General features: G+C 48.7%; 1 protein-coding gene across 10 annotated transcripts in view; it reads right to left on the bottom strand.

Annotated features, from left to right (window-relative positions):
- Positions 1–1,647: 1,647 nt before the first annotated feature.
- ARHGAP40 (Rho GTPase activating protein 40) overlaps positions 1,648–15,340 on the bottom strand; it is a 64,549-nt gene continuing 50,856 nt past the window's right edge. For 5 of the 10 annotated variants that reach the window (XM_069954011.1, XM_069954009.1, XM_069954015.1 and 2 more), the window contains exons 2-15: positions 14,247–14,419; positions 11,857–12,077; positions 10,892–10,973; positions 10,361–10,488; positions 8,844–9,009; positions 8,411–8,502; positions 7,766–7,843; positions 6,975–7,134; positions 5,743–5,825; positions 5,368–5,574; positions 4,611–4,745; positions 4,114–4,274; positions 3,101–3,156; positions 1,651–2,293 (exon numbers count right to left, since the gene is read on the bottom strand). In XM_069954011.1, the coding sequence (XP_069810112.1) occupies positions 2,187–2,293; positions 3,101–3,156; positions 4,114–4,274; positions 4,611–4,745; positions 5,368–5,574; positions 5,743–5,825; positions 6,975–7,134; positions 7,766–7,843; positions 8,411–8,502; positions 8,844–9,009; positions 10,361–10,488; positions 10,892–10,973; positions 11,857–12,077; positions 14,247–14,397 (1,827 nt within the window). In that variant the 5' untranslated portion in view covers positions 14,398–14,419 and the 3' untranslated portion in view covers positions 1,651–2,186. Of the gene's footprint in view, positions 2,294–3,100; positions 3,157–4,113; positions 4,275–4,610; positions 4,746–5,367; positions 5,575–5,742; positions 5,826–6,974; positions 7,135–7,765; positions 7,844–8,410; positions 8,503–8,843; positions 9,010–10,360; positions 10,489–10,891; positions 10,974–11,856; positions 12,078–14,246; positions 14,420–15,045; positions 15,159–15,340 lie in introns of those variants that run through there. The other 5 variants (XM_069954013.1, XM_069954016.1, XM_069954008.1 and 2 more) reach the window with 4 other exon arrangements.

Here is a 15,340-nt window from a genome sequence, read left to right as displayed (position 1 = left end):
CAGCCTGATATCTTCAGACCCCTGAATACCCCCCAGGCCAGATATCTCATGACCCCCCAAAGTACAGCAGACTCCGCCCAGGCCTGATATCTCCAGCCACCTCTTCCCCACCAAATACAGCACAAACCCCCCTCCGACCCCGATATCTCCAGACCCCCCGTCATTGTGATAAATCTCTCAGCTATTTTTGGGGAGGGCGCAGCTATTTCGGATAGGCTCAGCCATGGACCAATCTGGGTTGCCTGGCAACGGCGAGGCCTGCACTCTGCTGATAACGGAGGAGGCATCATTACCATGGCTGAATGGCTTGGAAGCAGAGAAGCTAATCTAGGCACCGAGCACGACAATCCAGCAACGCTAGAAAAAGCCTCTGGTCAGAAGGCGGCATGGAGGGAGGGAGCGTGACGCCAAGTGACAAGTGCGCCTGCTGACATTACAGGGGACAAAATGTCCGACATTCATTCAAAATGGATGGCAGCAAGTGAGCAACGCCGTCCGTCACTATGCTGCCTGCTGACAGCCGGGAAATATGTAACCAAAGGAGAAGGACTGTGTATGTGTGCATGCCCTGTCTGATGGAGGACGCCATGTCTGCTGCCATAGAAAGCATAAAAGCTTCCTCATAGGCGACAGTCCAGGCCCTCCGCTACCTCATCACTGGATTCTATAGGGCAGGGGTAGGGAACCCAGCTGCCGCAAAACTACAACTCCTATCATTCCTCCACAGCCCAAGCCATAGCAGTCTTCCCCGACCAGCTGATAGGGGATGCTGGGGGTTGTAGTTTTGCAACAGGTTGGGGCACTATGTACTATGGGAATAACTATTATAGGTATACACTTAGTGTTAATCTCTCTATCCATGGCAGTGACATACTGGAAGAACCTGGGACAGTTGTTGCAAGACTACAACTCCTATTATGCCCTGACACATGAAGACTGGTGTATGGAAATTTCTATAAAGAGACACAAGTAGTGAACCAAAAAAACCCATCATTTTTTAATATCACCTATATGTTAGGGAAATATATCTGCGCTCTCTCTCTCTATAATATATTATAATTATATATATATATATATATATATATATATATATATATATATAACACATATATACACACACACATACATACACACCCCTCCATACTGATCTAGCTACCTACTGCAGCCACCTATCTTATAATACAGTTACAGTTGCAATTCTCTAAGCTATAATGCGGTATAAGACTGCGGCGGCACGGACAGGTGCACATCGGCCATCTTTGTTGCTGTAGTTGCACGTCTGTGCTGTGTAGCAGCTGGCAGGCTATTTCCTCACTAAGCAGATTCACATATTCACGTGCCATTACCCCGGTGCCATGGGTAAGGTCTCAGAGCCGGGGGAAAGTAGGCATCACATAGATCAGAATGCACAGAGATGGGACAAAGAATGAATCATCAGACCGGGTAATAAGGTGTTAATGCGTCAGAGGCCCCCCGATCCCCTTTAATACACCCCATTACAGGCCTTTGTCCTCCAGCAGCCCAGGCTGCGGCTGATCTCATAATTATAGTCATTCTGCAGAGTGGCATACAGCTGCCAGTCCTAATGTACCAGACCCGGTCACCTCCGAGAAAACGCACTGGATACAATACATAGGAACACAAAAAAAAAGGAGACAATTTTTTTCATATATATATATATAAACGTTCATTAACTTCAGGTTTTAATTATCCTATATTAAATACAGATGTAGCAAAAACTTGATGTAAAAAAAATAGAGACTAGCTCCGTATCCACATAGAGAACCGACAAACATCACGGTACAGTACATGGAGAATGAAAGAACCTGTGTACAAAATACAAAAAGGAGGAAGGTGCCCCCTGGTGGTCACAAAGGGCATCACCACCGCTCTGCTCATCCCATATTGACCATTCACATTTTCAAATTAAGAATGAAGATTTCTACCTAAAGGGTTTACGGGCAGAGAGACGTCGCTTTCCAGATACAGGATACGGAGGCGTCCGTGGTCTAGGAGCGCTGCGTTCCTAGGGACGCTACCATTGACTTGTGCCAGCAAATCCTCTATCAGCAGCCATGGCAGCAATCTATGTAGAGCCCAGCTAGACTCCACGTCTCATAGAGCAAAGAGGACAATCTCCAAGGCTCCTCAATTCCATTACCAGCAGCAAAGCAACACGCGGCCCCCTATAGAGTAGGCGTGGAAGGTGGGCTTGGCTTTATCACCCATTCTCCATTGGGATTGGCATTGTACAAGTCCAATAAGTAGGTATCAGGATCCAGGCAGTGCTCACCTAGGTAGGACAAACATTCATTATAGTCATTTCCTTCAACTCTGAAGCTAGCAGATCTGGCAGATATTGGAGCAATCTGGTATCCATTAGATCTGTCTGACAGTCCTCCCAAACCAAAAACCAAGTACAAGTTCTCTCTTCAAAACTTTTTTTTTCCTTTTTCATACAATTTTGCCACCAAAGAAAAGCTGGTCTGCACAATGACATTAGCACAAAAAAATAAAATAAAAAGCTCAGATTTAGCCATTTCTTTTTCTGTAAATACAGCCCAGAAAATCTGTACATAGCTTAAAGGGGGTACTATTTTTCTTGCGAATCAACTGGTTTCAGAAAGTTATACAGATTTGTAATTTACTTCTATGCAAAAATCTCCAGTCTTCCAGTACTTATCAGATGCTGTATGTCCTGCAGGAAGTGTTGTATTCTCTTCAGTCTGACACAGTGCTCTCTGCTGCCATCTCTGTCCAGGACAGGAGAGGTTTTCTATGGGGATTTGCTGCTGCTCTGGACAGTTCCTGACATGGACAGAGGTGGCAGCAGAGAGCACTGTGTCAGACTGGAGAGAATACACCACTCCCTGCAGGACATACAGCAGCTGATAAGTACTGGACAACTGGAGATTTTTTTTTTTTTTTTATAGAAGTAAATTATGAATCTATATAACTTATATATAATTGGTTGATTTGAAAGAAAAAGATTTTTGCTAGAGTGACCCTTTAATACCATTTACAGGGCAGTAAAATCATTGTATAAAATTCTTTATAAATTCAGATATAAAATAGTAATTAAAAAAAAAAAATGTCTTACCAATATTTCCTCCAACTTCATAAAGCTCCAGATTGTTAAACGCAAAGGAATTGTTGCTAAAAAAAAAAAAAAAAAAAGAAGAGAAGTGATGTCTACTGGGGCTGAAATGCTGCAGGTCCTATGTGAACATGACATGATGCATTGTGTGAGTGTGCCCTAAGGGCCCTATTACCCAGGGGATTATAATATAGGACTGTCATCCTTGGGCTGATCCGACCTTCCTGACATTCTCGGCTGTCACCCACACATCTCCCTGCATCATAGGGGTTTGTACTGCTGACAGCTGATTATAAAAGGGCCGCATAAACATTCCTTCAAGTAACAGTTAAATCTTGTAATAGAGTCTGTAAAAGAGCCGATCACTGAAATCTGTGCCCCCCTACAAGGTGGTCAAATATAGTGGGGTCTCCTTTTAAGGGTCCCATCTATAGGCCAAAACTGTGAGTTGCTATTGAGTCTTTCCCTGGACTTCTCCTTTAATAAGTGTTGAGGGGACTTGCCGAAAATTCAGGTTCAGCAATGTTTGTCCAAACCCAAAATGGTCAGGATGTAGCTCTGCAGCTGGAGAAGTTGGATGGAGCCTTAGGGAGTCCTGGTTTTTACAGCCATAGGTTGTAACCAGTGGCATAGCTACCATAGAGGCAGGGTAGGCAGTTGATATGGGGCCCATGCAGGAGGGGGGCCCAGGGGAGAAGGTAAGAGCGTGTGTCCTTCTGCTTAACCCCTTATGTACTGCAGTGTGTAAATGACCCAATGTTTACTTACATGCTGCAACACAAAAAAAAGGGTTAACAACCAGAAGACAAGAGTTCTCTACTTCACTGCACTGATAACACATACACAAACAAATATTTTTGCCATGGGGCCCCATGAATCCTAGCTACGCCCCTGGTTGTATCCATGTCTTCCGGACAGCAAGGGCCGCATCCAACTTCTCCAGATGCCGGGAGTCAAATGTGCAGCATCTGGAGACAGAATCTTATTGGAATCTCTCGGTGACGCCAGGTCCGTACCATTTGATGAGGCCCATGGAGCTGACCACCTGCCAGCTACGATGGTTCACGTGCTCCTGGAATTTCTTTAAGACGTCCGCGGCTTGCGTGCCCTCATTTAGCTGAATAGCCAAGGAGTCCTTTACAAATAGCGAGGCTCGGATCTTCACTTGTTTGCAGGGCTGCAAATGGGGAAGAAATCAATATCTTACCAAAATTTTAAATAATTTTTTTCGGTGAGGTCAATGTTGAAAAGAATTGAGCCATAGGGGCACCTGTAATAGGATATGTATTCTGGTACTAATGTGATGGGTGTACCAAGTAGTGTCCCCGCATAACTACAGGGGTGGCCAATGGCGGCCTGGTATTTGGCGCATTCCCATTAATTATAACTAAATATAGATTGTTATAATCCGATTATAATAGATTATTACTAGAACTAAATATAATAAAATATGCAAACTATAAAGATAAGAAGCAGTATGTGCCCCTCCCTAGTCCGACGCGTTTCTACACACCTCTGTGTGATTCTTCTCCGCCCTTTCCTTGTCGATGTTGATTTTGCGCAGGAAGTTGAGGAGCCGTCGCTCGTTGAATCTCTTGCTGCTGTTCTCATTCAGCTTACGGACTTGGGACAGCAAGAAAGTCGGAACCTAAACAATGGAAGAAGGCGGGAACGTAAAGGGTCGTGGATTCATAGCGTCTACCTCTGAAAATGGCCGACATGTTTTTTTTGTTGTTGTTGAACTTTATGCAGGGGAAGGTCTGTAATCTTAGTGTGGCCAGTTATGGAGCCATATAGTCTTAAAAGGGGAATCTTTACACATTAACTGGTGTCAAAAAATTTTTTAATTTACTTTTCATTAAGTTACAGATTTGTAATTTACTTCTAATTAAAAAATCTACAGTCCTCCAGTACTTATCAGCTGCTGTATGTCCTGCAGGAAGTGGTGTATTCTCTCCAGTGCGACACAGTGCTCTCTGCTGCCCCCTCTGCCCATGTCAGGAACTGTCCAGAGCAGGAGAGGTTTTCTATGGGGATTTGCTGCTGCTCTGGACAGTTTCTGACATGGACAGAGGTGGCAGCAGAGAGCACTGTGTCAGACTGGAGAGAATACACCACTTCCTGCGGGATATACAGCAGCTGATAAGTACTGGAAGACTGGAGATTTTTAAATAGAATTAATTTATAAATCTATATAAACTTTCTGACAGTTGATTTAAAAAAAAAAAAAAATCACCAGTGTTCCCTTTTAAGATGATAAAACTACTCACCGTCCATAAGAGGTCTTGGTAGTGCACCATGGCCATTACCAGCCCGGCCACGCCCTCTGCCTGCTGTTTTTCTCCGCCCTCTTGACTCCTGCCACCGCTTCCTCGATAGAGAAAAAGGTTGGGTGCCATGATGGTGGCAATGTTCCACAGAGACATCAGGTTACGTTTCTCATGAGAAGCCACTTTACTGAGAAACTCCAGTAACGCCTACAAGTCAGAGAAACAGACAATATGGTAACATGACGCCTCTCAGGTTCATCTAATTTTTAGTTTATTAGCAAAAATGTGTAAAACCCAAAAGCACAAAATAAATGAAAGTTCAACTCCAGCAGCAAGTGATGATGTGCGGTACAGACTGGCATTGGGTGACTGTACCTTTAAGGTGTTGCGATTTGCCTCTGGGAGGACCAGGATGAGCAGGTTCAGGGCCTGGAGTCTTTGCTTTAAATCGGTGATTTCTGTGCATAAAACATACAAGCGTTGAGATTCTTCATTATATAACAGGGTACAGGGCTGGGATGTAAACAGCAGAGAGGATATAGAGAAATGGACCAGATAAACCGGTTCCCGTCTCGCTCAGCGATAGTGATCAGAGGTTGTGTGAAGTTTCACCTTCATTACACAACACGCAGCACTTTATATGCAGAGACGCCAGCTGCTAAATACAAGCCACCACCGTGATCGTGCCCACACTCCGGCACAAGTGTTCACCCCCTGCTGGGGCACATGGCGCCCTCTTTGTGGGGTAGGCTTGGAGGTATAGGTGGACTGTGCAAAGTGTACGGAGCAGTGTTGAGCGGTGATGCCGAACTGTTCGGGTTCCACCATTGGCTGTATCCATGTCTTTTTGGATTCCCTAGAGTGACATCTAACTTCTGCAGCCACGAGGGGGGTCAAATGCTCAGCATTTAGGTTTGGAGAACGTTGTTGAACCCAAACAGTTTGGCATCTCTGCTTAACACTAGTAGAGAGGCCTCCTGACTAGTGGATCAGGCATGTTGGGTCGAAAAGTTGAAACCTTTTTTGTTCTTAGAGAGATAAGCTGCCACCGAAGCTGTCCGGCAGCAGCTTTCCCCACCTTACTCTATTAAGATAACATGATTGTTGTCAGTGATGAATGGTCATGTGTATGGAGTGATATGGAGAGATTACGGTCAGGCAAAAGAACGGCCAAGACTGGCAGACACTGCTCGTGCGGAACACCTACAAGGGAAATAGTGGGACAGGAGAGTAAAGTCTGTCCAGCCTTAAAGCTTTGGTATGAAGAAAGAAAAAGCATGGCTGCCTATGGTTTGTTTCCAATATGACAGCCCAGGCTTGTTTAAAGCCCCCCTCACAACCACCAATTCTGTCGGGACTTCCAGGAAAACATGAACAGCCTATGGCCTATGTAGCTATGCTTTCCAGGACTCCCAAGGGCGGCATCCAACTTCTCCAGCCGCCTGGAGTAAAAATGCTGAATGTTTGGGTTCGGAGAACGCTGCTGAACCATTTGGAGTCTCATCTCAACACTAGATAAAAAGACTGAAAAGTAAATTTTTTGGGGGGTGTAGAAACCATTGGTGAAGCGTAGGGCGGCGCACCCCGGGTTACTGAGCAGTACTCACTCTGCACAGCGGTGAAGGCCGGCAAATACTCGGCGGTGAGCAATGGAGAAGGCAGCTCTCGGAGGAAGAGCTTCAGGAGACCGGCGGCATCATGTGGGTTAACTTCATCCCAGGAGAACAGACCGGCATAGAAATTCCTCTCCAGACGTTGCTGTAGGGACTATGGGGGATAAAGACCCCAACATGAGAACAATGCAAGGACAGCAATGGGAATCGGGGATCTGCACATATAACGTGAGTGTACGGTGCCACATGTGTCCTCATACTGTACAGCCGAGGGCACTCAGGTCTGACCACATCCAGCGCCGTATACCCCCCACATCCAGCGCCATATACCCCCACATCCAGCGCCATATACCCCCACATCCAGCGCCACATACCCCCACATCCGGTGTCCTCATACTGTACAGCCGAGGGCACTCAGGTCTGACCACATCCAGCGCCACATACCCCCACATCCAGCGCCACATACCCCCACATCCGGTGTCCTCATACTGTACAGCCGAGGGCACTCAGGTCTGACCACATCCAGCGCCACATACCCCCACATCCAGCGCCACATACCCCCACATCCAGCGCCACATACCCCCACATCCAGCGCCACATACCCCCACATCCAGCGCCACATACCCCCACATCCAGCACCATATACCCCCCACATCCAGCACCATATACCCCCCACATCCAGCACCATATACCCCCCACATCCAGCACCATATACCCCCCACATCCAGCACCATATACCCCCCCCATCCCATATACCCACATCTAGCACCACATATGGTTTTTACCTTCATTCGAGCCTGTGAGCCGCAGATCCTTAGGATACCCTGGAGCTCCAGACCGTTCTTTTCTAGACAGTTCAGAATCTGCAGAGAAATATTCAGTAAATAGTTATGACCCATGCGAGGAGCAGAGATCTAGAAGAAGGTTTATATGTACAATCCATTACTGATCACAACTTCATACGATAAGGGCTCCTCCTGGAGAGATTCCTGACCTGGCTTAAAGGGAACCCATCACCATGAAGATGCTACCCGAGCTATCAGCATCAGGTTATAGAGAAGTAGAAGCTGAGCCGAGTGATTATATATATATATATATATCTTTATGGAAAAGGATTCAGTATAACTTGTCATTTATTGACTGAAATCCCTTATGTTTCCCGGCTAAAGAGTCCAGTCCATAGAGTGACTCCGCCCACCAGACTCCTTATCACATAATGAGCAGGGATTTCAATCAACAAATTACAAGTTAAACTGAATCTTTTCCCACAGATTTATATATCAGTCTGCTCGGCTCTTCCTGCTCTATAATTACATAGCATTGTCTTGGTGACAGGTTCCCTTTAAATCTTTAGTCATACGCTAAATCTTGTATTCAGAGTCAAGGTAACTACTCTATAGGAAGCTTCTTATAAACCACTCGGTGCTTACCGCCTGCAGGATGAGCGGGACCTGCGTGTTGGACATAAGCTTCCGATCTTGTTCCAGAAGAGAGGCGAGAGATACTCCAAATAGTCGACTGTCTGGAAAAGGAAACGATAAGGAGTTAGTGTACAGATAATCCATATGAAATCCATCCGAACCAATGTACTTAAAGGGGTACTCCGGAGGGGGAAAAAAGTTTCAAATCTACTGGTGTCAAAGTTATACAGAAAGCACTGTGTCAGACTGGAGAGAATACCCCACTCCCTGCAGGACATACAGCAGCTGATACTTACCGGAACAAAGGAGATTTTAAAATAGGAAAAAAATAACAAATCTATATAAAACTTTCTGATATCTGTTGACCTGAATTTTTTCTCCTCTGGAGTGCCCCTTTAATAAATAGAAGACACAAGAGATGGGCGTTTGGGGGGACACTAACCTGAAGGCCGACGCTTGGCCGCTTTGTTCCTCTTTAGATCCAGTTCTAACACATCACAAAGTGCAGTCAGCTCAATGAGCGCGAGAGGAGGGATCTGCTTCATGTCAAGAGACGACAAGTCAGAGACCCGAGTGACCCCGAGCCGGCCTTTCTGTATCTGGAAATGCTGTAGAAGCAAGACGGTAAAGTAAGACGCATTATAAGGAGGTGGCGGCCATGATGGTCAGAAACACAGAACACCTAGATGTAATGAATGGGCTCTCACCGCAACGGTCTTTACCGTTCTGTGATTTGCTTCTTGCAGTGTGAGCCTTATCTGCAGAGCTCCCGGGACGTATACACGCGCAGAGCCCCCCCCGGGCCTATACACGCGCAGAGCTCCCCGGACCTATACACACGCAGAGCCCCCCGGACCTATACACGCGCAGAGCCCCCCGGACCTATACACGCGCAGAGCCCCCCCCGGGCCTATACACGCGCAGAGCCCCCCCCCCGGGCCTATACACGCGCAGAGCCCCCCCCCCGGGCCTATACACGCGCAGAGCCCCCCCCCCGGGCCTATACACGCGCAGAGCCCCCCCCGGGCCTATACACGCGCAGAGCCCCCCCCGGGCCTATACACGCGCAGAGCCCCCCCCGGGCCTATACACGCGCAGAGCCCCCCCCGGTCCTATACACGCGCAGAGCCCCCCCCGGTCCTATACACGCGCAGAGCCCCCCCCGGTCCTATACACGCGCAGAGCCCCCCCCGGTCCTATACACGCGCAGAGCCCCCCCCGGTCCTATACACGCGCAGAGCCCCCCCCGGTCCTATACACGCGCAGAGCCCCCCCCCCGGGCCTATACACGCGCAGAGCCCCCCCCCCCGGGCCTATACACGCGCAGAGCCCCCCCCCCCGGGCCTATACACGCGCAGAGCCCCCCCCCCCGGGCCTATACACGCGCAGAGCCCCCCCCCCCCCGGGCCTATACACGCGCAGAGCCCCCCCCCCCGGGCCTATACACGCGCAGAGCCCCCCCCCCGGGCCTATACACGCGCAGAGCCCCCCCCCCGGGCCTATACACGCGCAGAGCCCCCCCCCCCCCCGGGCCTATACACGCGCAGAGCCCCCCCCCCGGGCCTATACACGCGCAGAGCCCCCCCCGGGCCTATACACGCGCAGAGCCCCCCCCGGGCCTATACACGCGCAGAGCCCCCCCCGGGCCTATACACGCGCAGAGCCCCCCCCCCCCGGGCCTATACACGCGCAGAGCCCCCCCCCCCGGGCCTATACACGCGCAGAGCCCCCCCCCCCGGGCCTATACACGCGCAGAGCCCCCCCCCCGGGCCTATACACGCGCAGAGCCCCCCCCCGGGCCTATACACGCGCAGAGCCCCCCCCCGGGCCTATACACGCGCAGAGCCCCCCCCCCGGGCCTATACACGCGCAGAGCTCCCCGGACCTATACACGCGCAGAGCTCCCCGGACCTATACACGCGCAGAGCTTCCTAGACGTATACACTGGTAAAAACTTACAGGTAAAGACTCCGGCTGCCAGGTAGTTTTGCAGTTGTCATTGTGACCCAGCGCTGCTTGCTCTGAATAAGCCACGTCCGTGTTGTAGACATCAGATCTTCCAGAGCCGCCATCCAGGCCGGAGGAGGCTGAAAGATAAGAGAAGGATTATATAGAAACAAGACGCAACTTCAGTCGCCTGGAACATTCAGCGCTCTCCCCCGGCAGGACCCTCGGCCCCCCTCCCCCGGCAGGACCCTCGGCCCCCCTCCCCCGGCAGGACCCTCGGCCCCCCTCCCCCGGCAGGACCCTCGGCCCCCCTCCCCCGGCAGGACCCTCGGCCCCCCTCCCCCGGCAGGACCCTCGGCCCCCCTCCCCCGGCAGGACCCTCGGCCCCGCTCCCCCGGCAGGACCCTCGGCCCGCTCCCCCGGCAGGCCCCTCGGCCTCCTCCCCCGGCAGGACCCTCGGCCCGCTCCCCATCGTTTCTCCCACACAGTGGCCTAATCCCGCCGCTGTACAGAAATATCAGGATAAAGTCGGCAGCCGCTTACATTTTGTTGTATTCTCCGTAAAACCATTGGTGTCTTCCGTTCCGTTCCTTTCATCAGTTTCGTTCTCCTCCACCACTATGTCCTATAGAGGAAGAAGGGAAATAAATGGACAAAGGAAAAGATTGATAATTATGGAACGTGAACGGACACCGACCCTGCACCAGTAAATATGAGTCCGTCATGTGTCCGTTCTCTGGGGGGAAACCAATGTGGTCTCCATTACAGGTCTGGGATATAGGGTTCTCAGACTCATTAGCATGGACAGACTAAGTATACAGGTGTTCATCATAGTTATAGGACACACCACCAACGTCCAACAATCTCTACCCAGGCTCAATGGCCGCTATAGATGCAATGGGCCCCTAACGTCCAACAGTCTCTACCCATGCTCAATGGCCGCTATAGATGCAATGGGCCCCTAACGTTTAACAGTCTCTACCCATGCTCAATGGCCGCTCCAGATGCAATGGGCCCCTAACGTCCAACAGTCTCTACCCATGCTCAATGGCCGCTATAGATGCAATGGGCCCCTAACGTCTAACAGTCTCTACCCATGCTCAATGGCCGCTCCAGATGCAATGGGCCCCTAACGTCCAACAGTCTCTACCCATGCTCAATGGCCGCTATAGATGCAATGGGCCACCAACGTCCAACAGTCACTACCCATGCTCAATGGCCGCTATAGATGCAATGGGCCACCAACGTCCGACAATCTCTACCCAGGCTCAATGGCCGCTATAGATGCAATGGGCCACCAACGTCTAACAGTCTCTACCCATGCTCAGCCATCATAATCTGGATATGCCACCAGTCCAGTAGTCTGCAGAGGCATAATGGTTAGTAAGGGGGTCCATGGCCATATAGACCACCTGGGGCCCCGATCTCAGGGATGATGCTTGGATAGAAGTTATTATTTAGGTTGAGGAGCGTGACAATGTAACAGCGCAGCCGTGCTGGATACTCACAGTTTGACTTGCTCTGTTGAACACATCCCTGACGTCACGTGCCGGTTGTTTGGTTCGTTTCCGGAGGGATCGGCTATAGCTGTCCACGCGGCGCTGTACCGCGAGGGTTTGTGTCCGTGTAAGGGTGGAGAGAATTAGGACGTTGTCTTCTGTCGGGTTCTGGTCTCCAATAAGAGGAGAGAGACCGGTGTCCTGCAGCCAATCAGCTTCTGCTTCTCCTTCTAAAAGCAGGAGAAGACATCAGTGACCTCTGGGAACACCACATGGGACACTTATACAGGTCATCAATATTCTAACACTACAAGGCTCCAATCATTCTGATAGTACTCGATCCATCCTCACCTCCACTTAAAGGGGGACTACGGCAAAAAAAAAAAAACACTCTTTCAAATCAACTGGTTTCAGATAGTTATACATATTTGTAAATTCTGTAAAATCTCCAGTCTTCCAGTACTTATCAGCTGCTGTATGTCCTGCAGGAAGTGGTGTATTCTCTCCAGTGTGACACAGTGCTCTCTGCTGCCACCTCTGTCCATGTCAGGAAGTGTCCAGAGCAGCAGCAAATCCCCATAGAAAACCTCTCCTGCTCTGGACAGTTCCTGACATGGACAGAGGTGGCAGCAGAGAGCACTGTGTCAGACTGGAGAGTTCAGCATTGTCAAGTATCCAGCGGCTAAGCCCTATGTCCCATATGTATTCAGGTCAGGGCTGATAGAATGTAATGAGTGATCTTTAGGTCATAGGACGGACAGCTCTGACGCCACAGAATGCCGCTAACCTTGTTATAACAATCATATAAACGACATTATAAAAATCCGCCCCGGCCACTTATGTAACAACTGTAAAATAACTAAAATAAGGAGAGAACATTAGATTAGAATTGTTGAACAATCAGTATTGACTTCATGTTATGCAAACAGTACACAAAAAATATTATATATATTATATATTTTTATTTATTTTTTATAAACAATAAAACAAAACATGGACTATACAATAAAGGAAGATGCGATAATGTGAAAAAGAGACATTTATACCAAACTAGAATCACAAGATTGAGGACAGCGACATCTAGTGGATGAATGGTGTAGCGCAGGCTCATTGACTTTATGGAAGCTTGAAGGGGTACTCCAGTGAAATCTTTATTCTTTCAAATGTCCAGGTCTTCCGACAACAAAAAATGCCCGATAACCAATAGGGGCATTTTTCTCTGATAAGATATGATAAGTTCCCTACATTCACACGCAAGGTCTGTTGACCATCTAACAACATATAATTGCTGGTATGCTGCTAGTATTTTCCACATTCTCTCTCTATAGGAATGCGTGAGTCACTCAGCAATGTGTATATATATGTATACGGGCTGAATGACCCGGAGCTGTAGATATCTCCAGTAAGTATAAAGGCAAGCGCTGTCACCCCAGCTGATGTGCTACACTGCTGATCCAACCAGCTGGTCATATGTATGTGGTAATCTGTGCTGTGCCCCATACCGGACTATACACGCCCCCTACAGTGATGCCATAGGTACGGAGGGCCTAGCAAATCCATTAAAGGGGAATTAGGGTGAATTTGGTTTTCTTTCAAATCAGCTGGTGTCAGAAAGTTATACAGATTTGTAAGTTACTTCTACTTAAAAATCTCCAGTCTTCCAGTACTTATCAGCTGCTGTATGTCCTGCAGGAAGTGGTGTATTCTCTCCAGTATGACACAGTGCTCTCTGCTACCACCTCTGTCCATGTCAGGAACTGTCCAGAGCAGGAGAGGTTTTCTGGGGATTTGCTGCTGCTCTGGACAGTTCCTGACATGGACAGAGGTGGCAGCAGAGAGCACTGTGTCACACTTGAAAGAATACACCACTTCCTGCAGGACATACGGCAGCTCATAAGTACTGGAATACTAGAGATTTTTCAGTAGAAGTAATGTAACAAATCTGACACCAGTTAATTAAAACCTCTCTTTTCTCTCCAGAGTACCCCTTTATGTCCACACTTGCAAGATGGGAAGTACCCCTTTACCACGGGGCCATTGATACGGGATCTCGGCCCTTTATTACAACACTTCCTACTTAAAATCCAAAAATCACAAGTGAATACAAGGAGGAGTCCAGTTTTACTTGTGTGTGAAGTTGTTAAAGGGGTACTCCCACTGTCACTGGGGTCACTGGAAAGGGAAATGTTAGGAGGCCCCATTCATTCCAGGGAAAAGCTTTTTTTTCCTCATTTCCTGGAACACCTTTAAAAAATTTTAGAAAACGGTGTAACACCCCATGTAACCCCGTGCTGGTCGGAGCTTTCCAGGTATTTATTACTTAAAGGGATTCTCTTTACAATAAAGGTTATGATTCAGTCCTGGATGGTGGAGCGGTCAGCTGGGGGCAGGTCACCTACCTTCCGGGGTGCTGGGCTCAGACGAGCTGCTTTCCTCCCCATCAGAGCCCCCCTGCATCTGTTTGATATTTTCCACCTCTAACCAGAAGTCGTTCATAGACAGAGGGTCGGAGTTCTTCCGGCAGCGGGAGCCGCTCTGGGACTGATCCATGGTGCACTGGCAGGTCTGCAGGCTGCGGAGACAAGGAGACAAGGGATAAGGCCAGGAGGGCACACAGCCATGACGGAGGGGGTGCACAGCCATGACGGAGGGAGGGGGGGCACACAGCCATGACGGAGGGGGAGCTATATGGATGGACAGTGTAGAAATCTTTCAGTATCAGCACAGACGCGGATTCTTTACTGTAAGAGCAGTGACATAGTAAAGAATATAGAGGGTTCCATAGTGTCACTGCTCTTACAGTAAAGAATATAGAGAGTTCCATAGTAAGATCACTTACACTTTGGAGCTCTATATTCTTTACTGTAAGAGCAGTGAGACTATGGAACTCTTTGCTACATGATGCAGTCACTGAGGATTCATTATATAAGTACAAGGGAGGCCTGGATGCTTCTCTATAAATATAACATTAGTTATGGGCACTATATGACATGTGATAGGATGGGGGTAGTTGGCATCTCCCTCCTTCTGGATCAACACAGTGGGGTTATAGGTTGAACCTGAAGGACTTTTTCCCCCTTATTCCCATGTACTATACGGCTCTCACATCGGTTGTATCGCTAAATCATATCACTTTATAGACGATAAAAATGTCATTTACACAAGGCTAAAGATTCAGTGTAGAAATAATTTACTCACATGGTATAGCGCCCCCTGCTGTTCATATTGTATAGTAATGTAAGCGACCATCCATTCAGCTAAGCCTGGAGGACGCACATGCTCAGCCTCTCCCCACTGTCAGCCATAGTGATCCCTGTCTGTACACGGCCGTATAGCCGAAAAGACTCCTCATAAAGAGGAAGCGAGGAGGGACTATACTGCCAGAGGCGGAAGGAGACGGATTATGTGCACTGCACACAATGGGGGGGGGGGGGATTATTCTATATCTACTAGAATCACCATATGGTATGAGAATAACCGGTGTGATCCAACA

The sequence above is a fragment of the Dendropsophus ebraccatus genome, chromosome 14, assembly GCF_027789765.1.
Source record: "Dendropsophus ebraccatus isolate aDenEbr1 chromosome 14, aDenEbr1.pat, whole genome shotgun sequence".
NCBI lineage: Eukaryota > Metazoa > Chordata > Amphibia > Anura > Hylidae > Dendropsophus > Dendropsophus ebraccatus.
This window is presented reverse-complemented; position numbering and strand designations above follow the sequence as displayed.